The sequence below is a fragment of the Lissotriton vulgaris genome, chromosome 6, assembly GCF_964263255.1.
Source record: "Lissotriton vulgaris chromosome 6, aLisVul1.2, whole genome shotgun sequence".
Classification (NCBI taxonomy): domain Eukaryota; kingdom Metazoa; phylum Chordata; class Amphibia; order Caudata; family Salamandridae; genus Lissotriton; species Lissotriton vulgaris.
This window is the reverse complement of record NC_141694.1, coordinates 1,390,086,160-1,390,105,893: the sequence shown is the minus strand read 5'-3', so window position 1 is coordinate 1,390,105,893 and position 19,734 is coordinate 1,390,086,160. Positions and strand designations below refer to the sequence as shown.

Genomic DNA, 19,734 nt, shown 5'->3' with positions numbered 1-19,734 from the left:
TTTTGGACGGATACTATCCTCCGTGACCCTTGTGGCAACCACCCCACCATCCCCCGCTGTAGAAACTTCTTTTGCAACTTGCACATTAGAAACATTCGAAAATACAGGCCGCTCAAGCCCCCGTGCCAGAGCGACTCGCTCAACCACAACCCCACCATCCCCTGTCTTAGAAAACTCTTGTGCAACTTGCACATTAGAAACATTCGAAAATACAGGCCGCTCAAGCCTCGGTGCCAGAGCGACTCGCTCAACCACAACCCCATCACCCGTGCCAATAGATCTTGTACTTTTAACCGGGAGACTCTCCCTGGGTTGCCACACAGACCACCACCCATCCTTACCTCGCGGCAGTTGCTCCGCCTGCGGTTGAACAGCCACTCGATCCCTTGGATGAGATCCAGACCGCACTGCCCCTCGTACTGCTGCATAGTCCGCACTAGACGCCTGCAAAACACGAGAAACAGTGTGTTGCCCAAACCCACCCCCCTGGGCCCGTGCTGCCAAAAGCCCAACCTCTTTGTCTCTCAATTCCCCCTCTTCCAACTCATCATCATGAAAACTCCCACCGAAAGCTTCATCAGAAAATTCCACTTGAGCACTACCACTGGGCATAGCCCCATCACCAATACCCCCATCATAACATTGCCAGTCGAAGTTTTGAAAGCTATGTGCACTGAAAGCTGTAGAAGAGCCGTCCGCTCCAGACAGCCCCCCTGTAAGCCCACCACTGGAAACAGCCGTGTGGACAGTTCCCGGGCCCGTAGAAACAGCCAAGAGCCGCCCAGCCGATGGCGCAGATTGAAAACTGCGGCCGCTCGAGCCAGACAAAGAAACAGCCCCTAAAACATTGCCCCCCACATCTAAAACGCAATCACCCCCCGACGCCAGGGCAGTGCCACCCACCGACCCATCCTCAGGTCCACCCAGAAAACCACCCGGACGACCCCTGGGGGCCGGGCACAGTGACTGGCCAGGGACCGGGGGCACTCCCTTGCGTAGCAAACCTTTGCCACCCGTGGTCAGGGAGGCGTGGGAGGGGGGCTGGGAGCCAAGAGCACCAGTTGGGGCCACCGTGGCCGGAGGGGGCAGCAATGCATGCGCAGTCCCCAGCATAACCCCAGCAGGTGACGGGGGCAGGGCCTCCGGGTGATGGGGCGACGGCAGCGGGGCGCTAGTGCGCTGGGCGACTGCGTCAACCAGGGGGGGGGGGCCAACATCAGGGGGGGGGGCAGGAACAGGCCCCGGCAATGCCGGGGAGAGCAGATAACACTGCCCGTTGAGCCATAGGCATGGGGGAACCCCATCTGCCAAAGGCGATACCAGGAGGGGAGAGTAAGGGGGCACCGCAGCAGGTAGAGGGGCGTGCAAGCGTCCATGCATCTCCAGGCTGCGCCCACGCTTGGGCTTGGGGCCCCCCTTCGACCTCCCCGACTTCCCCAGTGACAATCCGCCTGTGCCCGGGGCCAGCCGGCCCACGGAACGCCCCCGCCTCCCCCCGGGCGCCCCTCGTGCACCAGCATCTGAAAACGGTAAAGCACATACCTGCTGGAGGGCGCCCGGGTCGCACGGCGGGGGTTCTGCAGCAGCGGCGGGCAAAAGCAGCCCAGGCCCGTCTCCCGGCATGGCAGCCTCGCCGTCCTCCTCGTCCTCCGGGCCCGTCGATAGGCACGCCTCCACGGCCCTGGCGACGCCCACCGAGGCCTTGCGAGGGGGGCGGGCCATGCCGACCCAAGCTTCCGCCGGGACACCCGGCATCAACAGGTCCTCGCGCCCTGCCGCACAAAGGATTTGTACAGCCCTCCTAACATCTGCAGCTTCCTCCATGGCCCAAGACAAAAGAGGGATCACGAGCGCAAAAACAACCTCCCTTCGCCTCCCGCCACGCAGTTAGTAAAAACCCGCCCGACTTCCCCTTTTAAACCCTCTGCTAATCAGCCCCTCCACCTGGTCATGCTCCTCGCGCGAACCTGCCCAGGGAGAGACCGGCTCGCGCCTGGCTCTCCCTGGGTCCCCCCGCAGAAGCCCTCCCTCCCACAGACTCCAGTCCTAACATAAAATCTGCAGTACAGTCAGGATACATTAGAGCCAATGCTACCGTGCGTCCATTTTTGATGCGATTTGTAAGATTTTCTGATTCTAAAATAGAAGTGAACAAGTCACAAGTAGCGTTTGCAAGCCCCATGGGCTTAGTGCAGTGCCGATTCGCCAAACCCTGGTTACACCTATCCTTAAGCCTTAAAATAATGCACTACACAAATATCCTCCAGACACCACAAACTCCCCATGAAAACAAACCCTGCGTGCAGGTCAAAACTTGAAATAATGTAGCCGTAGGGGAGGCTCGCGCATGCGCTGTGTTAATTAATACTCGATGCTCTGCAGTCTGCACACTCTCAGCCAATCAACCGTTTCGGTGACGCGTTAGCCCTTCGATGACGTTCGTTGCCGTAGCGACCCAATCAAGCGTTTGCAGTCCAATTGGGCTGGAGTGGTTGTGAGCAGATGCGCGTGTAGGGTTTGTTTACCTCACGCCCCTGCTCCTCTTACGAGCTGCAGGGCAGCGCCCGGTCCTTGGAGTAACCACCATGGAGCAGATTGAAGAATGGGTGATAGAGAGCGTCTTCGGATTCCTGCGGAGTCCCCTATGGGCCGCGCCAGTGCTGGATTTCCTGGAGCAGCGATGCTCAGGTGAGGCGGGGCGGAGGGCGTCGCCCCTTGGAGGGGCCTCTGGTGAGGGGAGCCGCAATGGTGCTAAGTAGGCCGTATTCGTCAATCACTGAACATCTGGTGCTCTTTTATTTACAATTGTTCGCAGAACTGCCCCTGGCGCAGGAAGGAGGTCGAAGATTTCAAATGAGCTACCACCAACTTTCTTTCCATCTTTTATAAGTCGCCCACAATATAGATTTCAACTCTTCTTTAGCGCTAGATGTACTCTTTTTGTTACCTATTTAAGTCGATTCTTCTGAACGTTCTTTAAACGTTAAATCTTAGGTGTACTTTGGAGCGATTTTACTGCCGTAAGTAAAATAAAAACTGCTGTGTACATTGATTTCTTTAAAGACAACAGTGAAGATATGTCCATAACAACTTTTGGAGTAAAAGGACAAGATGTCAGTACAACAGTGAAGATATATCCATAAATCAGTCTTGACCCTGTTCCTCAAGGGAACCGTCCAGCCCGATCAGCCAGGGCTTCCCTGAACCGGAACACGAGTCATCCAGGACTGGACTTGTTATGGCCGGGTATAGGGACGGGTCTACCCAGACGTGGGTCCCGTACACATGTGTTACTGGAAGCAAACTGTACCCGCCGGAAGGGCCCATAACAAGGGCAAAACCTGTCCTGGATTGTTTCTGTTCCTGCTCAGGGAGCACCTAGCAGTTCAGGATGGACTGTTCCCGTGACAAACAGGGTCAAGACTGATTTGATTACGGCTGGGTCTTAACTGAGGTGGCAAGACGGGCGAAAAACGATGGATTGGGATACGATCCGAGAGATTGCCAGTGGCGTGATTAATTCGCATGCACTCACCTGCAAAATTACCTGTTTTTTTCTTATTTTTATTTACCAATCAGAGTTGGATCAGATGTGCTGTGTTATGTTGATTTGCATAGTGCACTAATACCCAAGAGGATATCCAGGTGCTTGGGCTTGGTGTTTGTCCCCAAGGTGCTTATATGAAGAGCAAGGCCTTAAGCTTCTGGCAGAACTCAAGAAGTGAGGAGGTAGGTCTGATGGGTTGAAGGAGGTCGTTCCATGTCTTGGGTGCGATAAAGAAGAATTAGCGACATCTAGTTTTGCTTTTGTGGATGTGGAGAGTGTGTGAGAGTGAGGCAGAGCGTAGGTGTCAGGTAGGTTGGTGAAAGTGTATGCAGCTGTTCAGGTATTCTAGTTCTTTGATGTATAGGGCTTTGTATGTGTGTGAGAAGTTTGAATTTTCTGTGCATGTGAATGGGTAGCCAGTGGAGCTTTCTGAGGTGCAGTCTGATGTAGTGCGTTGTGAGAGGTCAAATATCAGTCTTGCAGTTGCGTTCTGGATGGTCTGGAGTCTGTGTAGGAGTTGTTTGGAGATTCCGGTGTAGAGAGTGTTGGCATAGTCCATCCAGCCTGCTGGTGATGAGTGCTTGCGCTTTGGTCCGTCTGGTGTTCTGAGGCAAGATCTTTCTCAACATGCGTAGAATTTGGAAGCAGGAGGTGCACACTTCCTTGACTTGAGCCATCATATTGAGCTTGTCATCTAGGCAGGACTTATCACGATAGGGATTCATATACTTAGGACACGAATACGTGGCTTTGGAAACTTTCTTGACACATTACGAACTGGGAGTACAAAATAGAGGATACAAATAAATCGTTTACAAGGCTCTGAAGGAGATACGATAACTGACATACATGTCCAATGAGAATAATATCACTGCGCATAAGTGATCAGAGCTAGATGTCATGGTATGACTGCATACTCACGAGATTGCTCTGAAGAAGTCTAAAAGTCAATTACTGACTAGACGAAACACGTGTTGGCTGTACTGCACTTAGTTTATGGGCTTTGGATTTGTTGGAGAAAATAAAAACTTGGATACAGACAACTGAAAAACACAAGTGGAGGACTATTATGTTTATATACTGCAAGTGCTCGGAGGAACTTTCGTTATAATTTAAGATCACCAGAAGGTGGTTGGATTTGGGGTTGTGGTAACCGATCCCATCTTCCTGGAGCACTATTTTGAGACTTGTGACACTGTAACTCACCTATATTTGTTGTGCGCTCTTGTTTAACTGTTACCCCATTTTTTGCGTTGCTTTAAAAAATGTCAGTGTTTTCCAACATTTCAGTTCAATAAATTCTTTCCTCTAGTCGCCTGAAAGCCAAGATATGTAAAGTTCTGTATTTTTAGTCTGGGAAGGGCACTGGGTGCCAATCCAAGCCATGCAGGATGTAATGGGAACAGGACCGATTTAGACCACTTGATTTTAAATCCCGAAAACCTACCAAACTCCCGTGTTATATGTATCAGTCTATATACAGAATACTTGGGGTCCACCAGATAAAGGAGACTATCAACTGCATATAGGGATATTATGTTGTGATGTGCACTATTCTACTGAATTTCTTTAAACAGCATATCCAATCTGATCCAATATGACAGTGGTTCTCACACTAGATTGAAGATTAATTGTGACAAGTGCACCTTTTTTCATGCGTCTTTTATTCACTCTTACCTTGTTTGTCATAATTTTTTCTATTTAAAGTAGGCTAGGCAAAGGCAGGAAGGATAATCTGCTTCCCATGTTTTGAAGTCTACTAAATATGTATGATGACTTGACTTACTCACAACTACTCTTATTCCACATTTGGAATTTTACGTTGCTCACCTCTTTAGGATCCAACTGCCACTAAACTCACAAATTTAAGCAGACATGTAAATGTAGTGTATCTTGTATAGCGCACAGCTGCCCCAACGGGGCGTCCTGGCGCTTGCTTAGGGAACCCGTCCTGGTATTCCCCTGCGAGATACCCGGCAGGGCATCCGCATAGATTATACAAGAGGGAGCACTAAGTCAGTTCCTAAATTTCTGGCACAGTTCCTATTTACATAATACAAACACCACTCCTATAAAAGTACCAGCACTCAAAAATGTCTCTTGTATTTAGTCCATCAGTATTGAGCAGTACAAGTACCAACTGTTTTCTTCAATTTGAGATTCCTTGTTTTGAAGATCACAAAATTATTTGCATGCAGATCGCACAAGAGAGGCAAATAGCACAGTGGAGTTCACAGCACAGTAGGTTTCACCATCATTCCCCCATTTAATTAAAAAAACGACATTATTGCAAATCCACTGTAAAAGAAACCGCCGAGCAATGCGTTTTATCCCACTCTGGGACTTTATCAGGCAATAGAATAACATCCTTGTAGTTCAGCTCCTGTATTGCCTCCAATAAAGGGTTCAGTTTTCCTCTCCAAGGTTGTTGCTGTCCTTTAAAAAGTAGTGAATCTTGCATGGAAGAGTGGGGCATAACCACCTCTATGCCCAGACAGTGATATTTGGTAATACTAATGGTCATTACATGCAGTTAAACCACATCAGGCTTGTGTCTACAGATAACCTGCATGTACGCTCCCTCCACTTTTTATCGTGTCTCCCAGCCCATTCACATTCCAGGAAATACTTTTATTAGCACTGTTCCTCACATCACCACTTACTTGTTCCATTCAACCCATGCCACAGCTTGGTTGCCCCACCGAATCCTACTCAACATCTTCACACCCGTACTGCCATGCATTAGAATTAAAACTGGCCTCCACTCCAGTGTGATACATGTCTGTTGCTCTAACATCAAATCAGAACTGCCTAGTGTTCCAGTTGCCTGAAGTCTAAAGTACAGGGATGTGGAGAACAGCCCTTTTACCAGCTTTGGTAACCCATATTTTGAACTGTAGAAAAAAAAAGAAAATGTTAGAGTGAGGTGAACTTTAACCAATGTTTCCATGCACATTTTCAGCATCTCCCAGCAACATATGTAACCCTCTTTGGGGTTCTCTGATAACATCTCTTCCACCTGTTGCTCTGATTCATGCCACAGAGCTTGTTTTTCTTGTTCTCATACAACGGAGCCTGCATTTGGTTATTGTCATCTTCAAGAGAGAGAGTCAGAACATTAAAATACCCCCCACATTACACCAAAGCTCTTATGGCACCAGGCAAACAGCAAGTCATCACAACTCTCACCAGAAAAGCTCTCTTGTGTCTTCCATCTAAGTATCTATCCTTTCACACTTTCATCCACCTGCTGATATCCACAATTTCACCTTTACATTCTGACATCCATTCCATTTTTTTTATCTATCATTCAGTCTTTCACCATTTTGTTTGTCCGCTAATCCATATCCAAACCTATCTGTCCATCTCCAGACCTATACATCAAACCTATCCAGCCATCCATCTTTTTATCTATCCATCCACCTTTTCACTCATTCATCTCTCCATCAATACTTTCACTCATCCTTCCATCCTGTCACTCCATCCATCCGTCCATCCTCCGTTGCACTTAAACCATCCATCCACCCTCCCTTTCACTCAGCTATCCATCTGTTTACTCATCCATCCTCTCATCATCCATCCTCTCAGTCAGGCATCCATCCACTCACTCATTCATCCATCCTTTCTCTCATTATCTATCCACCCTTTCACTCATCCATCCATTGTCTCTTTCTTTTATCCATCCACCCACCCTCCCTTTCACTCATCTAGCCACCCACAGTCCCTATCACTCATCCTGCCATCCACACTCCCTTTCACTCATCCAGCCATGCTTTCGCTCATCATCCATCCTTTCATGTCCACCAATTCACCTTGTCTTTCACTCAGCTAGCCATCCTTTCACTCATTCATCTATCCTCTCCTCATCCAACAGTCCCCCCTTTCAGTCAGCCATCAATCCTTTCACTCATTCATCATCCATCCTTTCTCTCATCCATCCTTTCACTCATCAATCCTTACATCCAACTTTTCACTCATTCATCCATCCATCCTTTCACTCACACATCCATCCATCCGTTCACTCATTCACCTTTGTCTGCCAAGTTGCAGACAGAAGAGGCCCTTCAAGAAATAACTCCACACCCACTGTAGATGCTAAAGTTAGGGGTTTACAACACCCAAGCTCCATCCTTTCTCTCATCCATCAATCCTATCACTCATCCATTAACCCACCCTTTCATTTCATCATCCATTCAGTTTCCCTTCACTCATCCATCCATCCATTCACATCATCCTTTCACTCAACCATTCAGTGACCCTTTCATCCATCCACCCTTACCTTCATCTATCCACCCGTACGTTCATCTATCCATTCTTTCACGTATCCTTCCACAATTTCATCCATCCAATCATCCTTTAACTAATCCAGCCATTTTTTTACTTATCCATCCTTACACCCATTCATCCTTTTAACCTTCCATCCATCCATACTCTTTCAGTCATCAATCCATTCTTTCCCTCATCCATCCTTACACTCATTCATCCATCTATCCACCCACCCTTTCACTCACCCATCTACCCCTACATTCACACACCCATCCATCCATCCTTTCCCTCAATCAACCCTTTCACATTATTTATGTGACTTTGTCTGCAGAGTTGCAGTCAAAAGAGGCTCATCAAGAACTCCACCCCTGCTGTAGCTGCTAAAGAGGGGGGTTGATAACATCCCTGGACATCTTTTTTTCGGTGCCTTCTCGTGGGGCCTACTGTGGACTCCTGTTGGGACCCTGGCAGTACTCCATACCATCCCTCTAGCTAGTACCATCCATCATCAGGGAAGATGAAGTACCACTGTTTTACCTCTCTCTCAACCATGCGGGAATCGGATAATTATTTTCGAATTTGTAAAGCGCAATAGCTGCTCCAGCATGACGCGTCCCAGCGCTACCTTAGAACAGGTGCCAATGGACCACTCAAGCAGATAGAAACACATTAAGCTGGAAAGAGCCATGTCTTTATAGCTTTTCGAAAAGCCAGATGGTTATGGAGTCCTCTGATTGACATCGCGAGGGAATTCCATAGGTGGGCCGCCTGGACCTTAAAAGAGCGGCCACCTGCTCTCATCATTTGTTTAATGTTCTGTTTTCTCAACTCTCTTTTTACCCCATCAAAGAATCTCCGCTGCTTTTGCATCGCCAGTGTAAAATCTGAAAACAATAATTTTACACTTGTCCCTCCTCTTTACTCTTTAATTGTTTTCCCGTTGAGACCTAGCTGTTTGGCTGATGCCCGGTGGAGCTACTTGATAGTTGAAGAGGAGATGGGCTGTGGACTTCCCCCTCGGCTGTCACCTACCCAGCCGGAATTTGTGCAGACTCTCATTCGTCTCTCCATCCTATCTACCTCCTACCCCTTTACCATTCTAAACTCCATTTATTTCGTCTTCTACGCTCTTGAAACGTTTTCCTAGTAACTGATGTAACTTGTAACTGATGTAACTTTGTAATTTTGTGGAACCTTTTGTAAAGCGCTCTGATACCTCCGGGTCTAGCCAGCGCTATATAAATCTCAAATAAAAGAAAATATAAATAAATAAATAACGTTCTTCTCCATTTCCTTAATCGTATCTCTGCCTTTCTTGTGTACTATGTATATGAAGTTAACATTTGTCACCGCTGTATTGATTTTGTGCTCCAACACACTCTGAAGTCTCTCACTGTGGTGAGCACCTCTCTCAAGAATGACTTCACTCACTCGAGGTATCCAGTATGTTGGATGTTACAGATGGCAGAGTTTTTATTGTTCGTCATTGCACCTCCACAGTAAGCTGTATTTATCCAGCCGTTACTTTGAACTGCCAGATTTCTCCTGTCCTTGCTCATCCTAGAGGTGTTAAGTGGTCCCCTTACTGTCATATCCTCAGGGGAGTTAAATTTAATAGCATATCTACTTGTCCATTGGATGAGATGCTTCATAAAGTTACATGCCCCATAAAAATATCGACTTGTCCCTTTGGTGCCATGCACTGAGGTGACAAAGTGTGGGAGCGTTCTCATTAGATCAAAACTCTGATAATAGCCTCTCAGATTGTGTCAGGGCTCATATTATAGCATGGTTTGGATACTAGCAATTGCTTGATTGTGTCCCCTTTCCACAAATCTACATGCTAGGGCTGGAGGCAGCAGGAAGCGATAGCTCTAGGGTTGGAATGCCCTTTTGAGTCTGTGCACACCTTTAAACTTAAATGTTTAAGGTTTTTTACCAACTAATCTCTTCCCAAACTGTGGAAGGTTTGAAATTCACATCTAACAAGGGCAGAACTACAACTTTTTCCAAGTTTAGGAAAAGGGGGTATTACGGGTTTCAAGGCGAAAGTATTAAGTGGTATGGCAGGGGTGCCTTACCATGTAATACTAGCAAAATACACAAAGATGGACCAAGCAAGGGTACTCTCTCAGTATACCTTCTCTCAGTCCTGATAGAGTGGCAAAGAACAGACAGGCTACTTAGTGGGACAAGTGTTAAGCGTTTCACATCACCAACATGAACGATAAGTAATTGACATGACTTGGGAGAAATCGGACACCAATTTATAAAAATAGCTCTGAGTTTTATATATTTTTAGACACCAAAACGAAATCAGTACATACAGTATAACCTGAGTTATCAAGTTTAAAGCATTAATAATATCAGTACTTTGCAATGTGAAAACAAAAATGTTGCTGTCAATGGGAAAAACACATACAAGCAATCGGTTCCTTAGAGAGTGAGTTCAACGGAACCCACTTGGAGTTAAGGTCTTGTGAGTCCCTAGACCAGTTAACACCAGCTAGCACAATTTTACCTTGCTCGGGGGAGCTGGGTGCAGAGGTGCACTTTAGCTGTCAATCAGGCTTGCAGCGTTGAAATGATTACCATAGCAAAAAGGTACTTGTGGGGGGCGCGGCCTCGCTGTGAATGGCGTGAGACGCACGCTGTGGGAGCTCTGGTGGCCTGGGCTTCTTTAAGCTATTATAGCGGAGTTTGGGGTGCCGGTGGTGCCTATCTGAGGGGCGCTTGTGTGGGGGACAGCGGGGAGCTCCTTTGGGGAAGCGGACGGCAGCTGAGGTGCAGGCGTAGCGGGGAACCAGCTGTCTTGCCCTGGACCTGCGGCCCGGATTGTAGCGGCCGCCATCTTGCGGATCCGGAGTGCGGCTCTTCCCCGGGGCTGAGGGGCGAAGACCCGAGACCCCCACATATCTGTCGGACTCCGCGTGCGACAGGCGACTGCCCAGCCACATGAGTCCACGAATGCGGTGACCGGGTCATCAGCGGAGCTGGGGGCCCGGGGGTGACTACCTCCCGCCGCGCCTTGGAGCCGCCATTTTGTGTTTGGTTGGGAGCTGGCCAGGGCCCGCATATACCTGGACTAGAGGACGGAGCGTCTTTGCACGCACCAGCGGTGAGTGGAGCGGTTGTGCGATGGGCCGGCGCTACTTTGTGGAGGTGCCCTGGGAAAAACGCAATCTTCTGCTGGTGACATCGCACCCGGGTTTTGGCGTGAACTCTGGGCGGGTTCAGCTACCCCCCAATGCGGTGACTTTTGCGGCGTACCCCTCTCCTTCCTGCTGGCCCGATCGCCTCCCTGTGCTGCCCCGGTCCATCTCCCTCGCGGAGACGCTCTGCACTACGCTGGCCTGACATAGGCTGCAACGGACCTTTCCGCAGGTGCGCTGCCAGCCTGGATTTATTTACAACAAGGGGTGGTGAGGGACAGAGTCTCTGAATTAAGCAGAAAGCTCTCACCCAGTCAAGAGATCAGGGCTAGATCCAACACCGTTTTTTAGCTCACTGCACCATCCCAGTTTCAGAACCTGGCTGTATGCAAATTAGTCTGTTCCTGTCCCAGTGCATGATGGGAACAGGGCAAACCAAACTACAAAAGCCAATTCTTACACCGGGAAGGAAACAAGCTCCCGGGGACCGGTTTCTGGCATTACAGCCGTCTTCGGCCCGGTTTGCTTGAATCCTGATGGTGCAATGAGCAAGGGTCTCACATCTGAGAATACCCTTCCACGCTTAGGGTGGACAAAAATATTTACAACAAGGGGTGGTGAGGGACAGAGTCTCTGAATTAAGCAGAAAGCTCTCACCCAGTCAAGAGATCAGGGCTAGATCCAACACCGTTTTTTAGCTCACTGCACCATCCCAGTTTCAGAACCTGACTGATTTGCATATAGCCAGGTTCTGAGCTGGGATGGGGCAGTGAGATAAATAACGGTGATGGATCAAGCCCTGATCTTTGGACTGGGTAAGAGTGGTCTGCTCAATTCAGACACTCTGTTCATCACCACCCCCTTTTGTAAATCGATTTTGGCCACTATAGGTGTGGCAGGGTATACTCAGACATGAGTCCCTTTCTCAGTGCTCCATCAGGATTCAAGCAAGCCGGGCCGAAGACGGCTGAAATGCCAGAAACCGGTCCCCGGAGCTTGTCTCCTTTCTGGTAAAGAATTGGCTTGGTAGTTTAGTCTGCCCTGTTCCCATGATGCACTGGGCCAGGGACAGACTGATTTGCATATAGCCAGGTTCTGAGCTGGGATGGGGCAGTGAGATAAATAACGGTGATGGATCAAGCCCTGATCTTTGGACTGGGTAAGAGTGGTCTGCTCAATTCAGACACTCTGTTCATCACCACCCCCTTTTGTAAATCGATTTTGGCCACTATAGGTGTGGCAGGGTATACTCAGACATGAGTCCCTTTCTCAGTGCTCCATCAGGATTCAAGCAAGCCGGGCCGAAGACGGCTGAAATGCCAGAAACCGGTCCCAGGAGCTTGTCTCCTTTCTGGTAAAGAATTGGCTTGGTAGTTTAGTCTGCCCTGTTCCCATGATGCACTGGGCCAGGGACAGACTGATTTGCATATAGCCAGGTTCTGAGCTGGGATGGGGCAGTGAGATAAATAACGGTGATGGATCAAGCCCTGATCTTTGGACTGGGTAAGAGTGGTCTGCTCAATTCAGACACTCTGTTCATCACCACCCCCTTTTGTAAATCAGCCTGGATTTATTGGCTGGAGGTGCTGGGAGTTGCGGCGGGGGCCCATGGACTGCGGCCTTCTGGTGGTGGCCTGGGGGTGTCTGGCCTGGACCCCAAGGCGAACACAACCCCACTTGGAAGCACTACATAGAAAGGGGGACTGGGCCCCGTGCCTCCCTACAGTCACTCTCTCTTTTGCTGCTGCCCCCTGTCTTCGCAGGCACCAGCGGTGAGTGGAGCGGTTGTGCGACGGGCCGCGGGGCGATGCTACTTTGTGGAGGTGCCCTGGGGAGAGCGCAATCTTCTGCTGGCGACATCGCACCCGGGTTTTGGTGCGAACCCTTGGCGGGATCAGCTACCCCCCCAATGCGGTGACTTTTGCAGCGCACCCCTCTGCTTCCTGCTGGTCCGATCGCCTCCCTGAGCTGCCCAGATCCATCGCCCCTGCGGAGATGCGCTGCACTGCACTGGCCTGACATAGGCTGCAACAGACTTTTCCACAGGCGCGCTGTCGGCCTGGATTTATTGTCTGGGGGTGCTGGGAGTTGCTGCGGGGGCCCGTGAACTGCGGCCTCCTGGTGGTGGCCTGGGGGTGTCAGGCCTGGACCCCAAGGCGATCACAACCCCACTTGGAAGCACTACGTAAAAGGTGGGACTGGGCCTCGCGCCTCCCTACAGTGACTTTCTTTCGCTGCTGCGCCCTACGCAGTTGGTCTGGGCCTGTGCTGGTCCCCGAGGGCCGCGTCGGATGCACGGATTGGATCTGCGGCCCCATCATCACGACTTGCCCGGGGATGCCACATCGCAGATTGCTCTCCACCTTGTCGCCTAGACTGCTGCAACTATATTGAGGGGGGAGTGCTTCACTTAAATTTACCGCAGGTGGACCTCGTATCACTCTCTCTCTAGTGAGCCCTGAATTGCACTTGCCCGCATAGCCTGGTGCTGAGGGGTGGTGACCCTGGCCTGAGGCCACAGCGCACTGGGGTGGTGAGGAGGGTGCTTAGGTGCTGGAGAGGTGAGCTACCGCCAACATTGCTCTGGACCGCATCTGACTGTTTGGCCCTGACCAGGGGCGGCCAGCGTGAGCCCCGGAGGAACTGGTCCCGCATCGAGTGGGTTGGCTGGACAGCTGCGGTGTGGTGGGCCCGCGGGGTGAGCGGGTGCTCATGAGGGTTGTCTTGTGAACACCTGTTGGGCCTCGGAGACTGATTCCTGCCTGGGCAGCTGCATCTCCACAATGACAAGCACCAATCGCGGCAAAGGCGCCCCTGCGCCAACCTCTAAAGACACTTCTGTTACAGCAATGTGGGGCAAGGCGTGTGCATCTGCCCACACTGAGATGACCCCGCAACCTGAGGGGGGCTCGCCGCCAGGGACATTCATCGCATGGCACACCCTAAATATCCCCTCCAATTCTGGGCCACAGCGGACACCAAAACAGCGGGGGTGGCTATCATATGCAGAAGGGGAATCAGGCAGGGGTCCCCAAAACCTTTCCGTAGCCCAGATGGACGTTTCGTTAGGGTGGGGGTAGAGATTGGCAAACGCCTACTCACACTGTGTAATGTTTATGCACCGAACCAGATGCAGGACTCCTACCTCCGGACGCCCATTACGGGAACAAGTGCCACAGGGCGACTCCTCTTTGATTCTGGGGGGAGATTTTATTTAGTGTGGGATCCTGCGCTGGATCGTAGTGAAGCTTCCTCGAACGGGTTTCTTGGCGCTATCACTTTCCAGAGGTGCAAGACTACTCCTACTACTCTCCTGTCTACTGCTCGTACTCGCGTATCGATTATTTATTTATATTGCACACCCTCATACGGGATTCCTTGGCGGCAGCCCTGTCTGACATTTCGATATCTGACCATGCTCACGTTGAACTTCTCCTTCAGGATCGACCGCCTCCCCTGCTTGTTCACCATGGTGGCGTCTGCCACCACATATTTAGCTCAGCCGATGTGGAGTCTTTACGCATTGCCATTGACTCTTATTTGCAAGCAATGATCTCCCTTAGTCCCCATTCCCCGTGGTATGGGACGCCTTCAAGGCGACAATCCGGGGCCACATCACATCCATTGCGATTGCGCGAGTGCGGGAAGCCCATAGCCTAGAGGATAATCTTATCACGGATATTAAGAAATTGGAGAAGCAGGATCGGGAGCGCCCTTCCCTTGCGTCTCGGCAGAGACTTGCAAACCTACGGGGTCAGCTTCGCTCTTTGCGAACTTATAAAGCCGAAAGGTCCCTACTCGCCTTGAAACAACAATACTTTGAGGGGGGAGACAAAGTGGTTAGGTTGATGGCGAGGCGCCTACGGGCTCGAGCAGCGAAGGCTCACATTGCGAACATCCAGTTACCTGATGGAGGGCGAGTTACTGCGGAACGGGCTAAATGTGAGGCCTTCCGGGCCTATTATGACAATCTTTACGGGGCGGAAATGCCCTCTCATGCCCATATTGACGAGGTATTGAACCAATGCCCGTGGACCCCAACACCCGCACTACGCTAAACAACTGGAAGGTCCCCTCCTGGCAGAGGAACTGGCAGCGGCGCTGAAGGACCTCCCCCTTGGAAAGACACCAGGCCCTGGCGGCTTGCCGGTGGCCTTTTATTGTATGTTCATAGCACAACTTCAGCCGTACTTGCTGCAACTATATAATGCCTTCTCAGATACTGAGGGGCTGTCGCTCTCCATGGGTATGGCAGGAATTGCTCTTATCCCTAAGCCAGGAAAGGATCACACGCTATGTGCATCCTACCGTCCCATAGCATTGCTAAACACTGACCTCAAACTCTACACTAAAATGTTAGCTAAACGCCTGGATCCCCACGTGCCTGGCCTTGTGTAGCCAGATCAGGTCGGCTTCATCCGCAACAGACGGAGGGCGGACAATGTACGTCGAATTGCGCATTTGGTAGAGAAAGCACACCACTGGAATATGCCGGCCTGCCTTCTGTCGTTTGACGCGGAGAAGGCGTTCGACCGGGTAGACTGGGGTTTTCTTCGAGCAGTGTTATCCAAAATTAGCCTGGGGCAAAAAATGATTTTTATGATCATGGCCCATTATCTATCCCCTCAAGCGCGGGTTCTGGTAAACGGGCAGCTCAAAGATCCCTTCGTCATACACAGGGGTACACAGCAGGGCTGCCCCCTGTCACCTCTGCTATTTGCCCTGGTAATAGAGCCTTTGGCGGAGATGATAAGGCAGAACGCGGACATACACGGCCTTACTATGGGGGACGACAGAACAAGGTAGCATTATTCGCAGATGATCTTATCCTAACCCTCTTGCGCCCGCATATCTCTCTTCCGGGGCTTCACACTCTCCTGCAGACCTTTGAAAGGGCATCTGGTCTTAAAATCAACCATGACAAATCTAGGGCTTTGAACCTCACGATTCCGAAGGAAGAGCTGCCTATCTTGAAAACGCTGGCTCCCTATCAATGGACTGCGGACCATATTAGTTATCTAGGACTCCAATTGACCCCTTACCTGGACACGTAGTCTCATGTAAATTGGTGTGCGTACAAGAAGGTCATCCAGGAAGACTTGCGGAGGTGGAAATCTCTGACTGTCTCTTGGCTCGGTCGGCTTGACGCAGTCAAGATGACAATCCTCCCTAAACTCTTGTATTTGTTCCAATGTCTTCCTACTCCTATACCACAACAACAAGTACAGGATCTCCAAAAGGATATCACTAAGTTTGTGTGGGGTGGTCGGCGACCGAGGTTCTCATAAGATTCTCATGTTGCCAAGAGATAGAGGGAGACTGGCATGCCCATACCTTTTAGACTACTATTGGGCCTCGCATCTCCGTATTGACTCGGAATGGATAACCACTGAAAGTGAAAAGGTGTGGTTCCATATGGATAGGATGGTAACGGAGAATACAATATGGGATCTCACTTGGCTACACCGGGGGGTGCGTTCCTGCAGTGCCTATATGGCAGTGCCTACCAGAACGGTTCTTGATATCTGAGACATAATATCCGTGCGCAAGGGGCTGACGACCTTCCCCTCCCATCACACTCCCATAGCGGGCAATCCGCTCTTCCCTCCGGCTCACCACTCACAAGCGTTTGCCAAATGGCTACAGGGAGGATGCAGAGTGATTGGAGACATAGAAGAATTTCATCTCCCATCAGATACGGGCCTAAGTATGCACAGTTGAGGCACTGGGTATCGTCGCCAGAAATGCTGCAGGCTGCTACCCGGCCGTATACCCCGTTTGAGCGGCTGGTCCGCTCGTTTGACGACTCGAAAGGCCTTATATCCCGAAATGGTGATGTTTTACAAAAACCATATCAAAACCAGACATGCACTGCCAGAATAAAAATAATGACTACCAATGCCAGACTTGTTGGTGTTGCCAATGCTTATTTATTCTCGTGTTACCCATAATGATGTTAAAACTGGTTTTACGCTGATGTTCCATTATTAATAGTTTTGGGAAACACTAGCATGTATCAACCGTGCACAAAATAATACCTCAAAGAAATGATACCTAAAATTTCATAATAGTATATTAAACCTTTTTTCTAGTTGCATATATTTGTATATTTTATTTTGAAAGCAAAAACCATCAGTCTTGGGATCAACATAGCATCGTATTGATAATCTTTGCAAACGTGTTTACACATTATTATACTTCAACCACTGTCAGAAGTGTAAGCTGAGCTTACAGCATTTCTTAAGAGCACTCACCCTAATAATGAAGGCTTTGCATTAATGAACCATAAATAAAAGTTTGAACAGAATGGACATGTGGGTACTATTCTTCTCTTAACTGGAGACGATGCTCACGAGTCTGTGTTTTCCTTGAACTTCGAAGTGAGGCAGCCCTAGCAAGAGCATACGCCATCTGCAGAGGAACATTAGCCTCAGAGTACCACGTATAACACTTTCCCAAAGCTGGTAGCGAAGGTGTCACCTCCCATGATTCAGAGCCACTCTTCCACACTGTTAGGCAGCTCCCCATCCCCCATGCTCTAGCAGCATCCACACAACACTTCTCAGCAGCATATTTGAGGTTTTGTTGGTGCTGCCACTCCCCAAAGCAGGTGCCCCAACTGTGTGTACTTGTCTCTTACAGACACCTTCCTCTGGTCATAGAACCTCACAAACAGCGATTACCTGCTCATTTTTGGGCCTCTCCTTTTTCTTCTGCTGTCGCTCTCCAAGGTTGCACGAATTGTCCGCAGGCAGTCCCCACTGTGACTTTTTGTTGTTTTTCTTCCTCCACAAGCCAATTTTGGCCGGTGATCACTCTTTAGAGTTCATACACTCTTGCTGCGCACATCGTTTTCAGTTCTCTACTACCGGATCTTTCCCACACAGGTTCATCGGAATAGGATGATTTTGAGGGGACTCTGCGCACCTCTGCTACAGCGAGCACTGGCATGGAAAACCCAGTCAAAATAGATATATTCAAAATCCCCGCCGCTCAGACTAGATACACAATTGACAATTTGATATTTGCTACCTTATAATAAACAGGATAAAAGGGAAGCATATGTGGTTTCTTCCAGGGAGCTTTAATGGTCGACTGGTTGTCGGTGTTGTGTGGGGGGTGGTGTCTGGAGTCAGTACGCTGAAGTTGTGGTAGAGGGCCTTGATTTTCAGGTGAAAGTAGGAGCTGAGCTGGTTGCAGAGGTCGTCAGATGGTGTGACATCCATGGCTTTACTGGGGGGTTTAGTGAACTGTTGTATGACTTTGAAGGGTTATTTTGCGTTACTTGAGTTGGTGTGGATTTTGTTTTTGATAATCTTTCTGTCGGAGGCTCTTAAAGATAATTTTGTTTAGTTTTATATTTTTAATTGTAAAAATTGAAAGCCCTAAACTATCATGTACCTGAATTAAGGATCTAGGTATACCTGACAAGTGTGGTTGGATTACAATTCTGACAAAGTGTAGTGTTCAAAAGTGCAGTTTAATTAACTTACATTTTCTAGCTATATGCTCTTAGGTTTAGATTCAGGTACTGCAAGCTCTCAATATTAATGGTGAAAAGAGTTTGTAGATTTTTCACAAAAGCTTGCAAGTGAAACCAGCACAGATTTAATGCACCAATGCCCTGGCAGGCTGAAATGTATTGGACATACGTAACATATTGCATGTTTGCAATAAACTTTTTGCACAAACAACTCAAAGCCTGCCTCGTATGCCGGTCACACTAGCAAAATATTGTAGAGACTCCTCACGCCCGTGACATGCACCAGTGCTGACAGAGTCGTACAGGGAATTTTGTTTGTGACGCCACTGCTGGATTAGTTGATTGACTAGATCATGTGAGACTTCTTTACAAAACAGTGATTTCATTACTATGCTCTTTATACGCTCTTCCATTCCTAATGTAAAACGAAGACTGTTTAAATCTTTGTGAGAGTTGAAGTAAGATCTTGGTCTACCCTGATGTATTTATGGAAGCGGGCTGTGAGTATTCCCTTCATCTACATGGTGCTGCTATGCCTATTGTTTCATTTAATGCTTTGTTGCCCAGTATTTTTCTACTTATATAAACTTTATTTTTTTTAAATGAACTTTGAGTTAGTTAATAAGGGACATCCCTCCCATTGATAAAGAATGCCGGGTAGCTGGGCCCCTATGACCCACAATATTATAGAGTCTTCCCTTGTTTGTCAATTACAGCATAAGAAGTCTCCAGAAACGTATAACATTTGGATAGCACACTAGCTACTTATTATTAGCCATATTCTCGTTTACCTCCATTTCCCTTTTCTGTTATTACTTTATCTGTTCCACAGATGGCTTGCTCATTAATTTATGAACCGTACAATATTCAGTCATCTCCTTTTTAGGTCTTGCATGCGAATGCAGCGCATGCGCTGTTTCGCTAGCGAGATTATTGTTGCCGCTTTGGTGCTGGAAGGGAGACAGGAGGAGGCACGCCCGGACAGGAGATGGGCACTCCGTATTCGTGCAGATCCCCTGTCCGCGCGTGCCACCTTCTGTCTCCCTTCGGCAGAGAAAGCGGTGGCACAGTGCGGGCTTTTGTTTCCCTCCCCCGCCAGCTCAGCGATCACCAAGAAACGCCTGATACCCCCCACACTTTTCCACTTTGACCACATCTGTCCCCATCTGCCCCCGCTGATTCACCTATCGAGTCTTTCCACTGTAACTCCCTCCTGCTGCCCATCCCTCTTCTCCGCACTTCTCCTCGCTTTGTCTGCCTCCACCCACCTCTTCTCAAGTGGAGCC

General features: G+C 49.2%; 1 protein-coding gene across 2 annotated transcripts in view; it reads left to right on the top strand.

Annotated features, from left to right (window-relative positions):
• Positions 1-2,434: 2,434 nt before the first annotated feature.
• Positions 2,435-19,734, top strand: part of CFAP36 (cilia and flagella associated protein 36) — a 319,762-nt gene continuing 302,462 nt past the window's right edge. Inside the window, exon 1 of one of the 2 annotated variants that reach the window (XM_086927503.1) lies at positions 2,435-2,688. In XM_086927503.1, coding sequence (XP_086783629.1) covers positions 2,586-2,688 — 103 coding nt within the window. In that variant the 5' untranslated portion in view covers positions 2,435-2,585. The remainder of the gene's footprint in view (positions 2,689-19,734) is intronic. The other variant, XM_086927504.1, reaches the window with a different exon arrangement.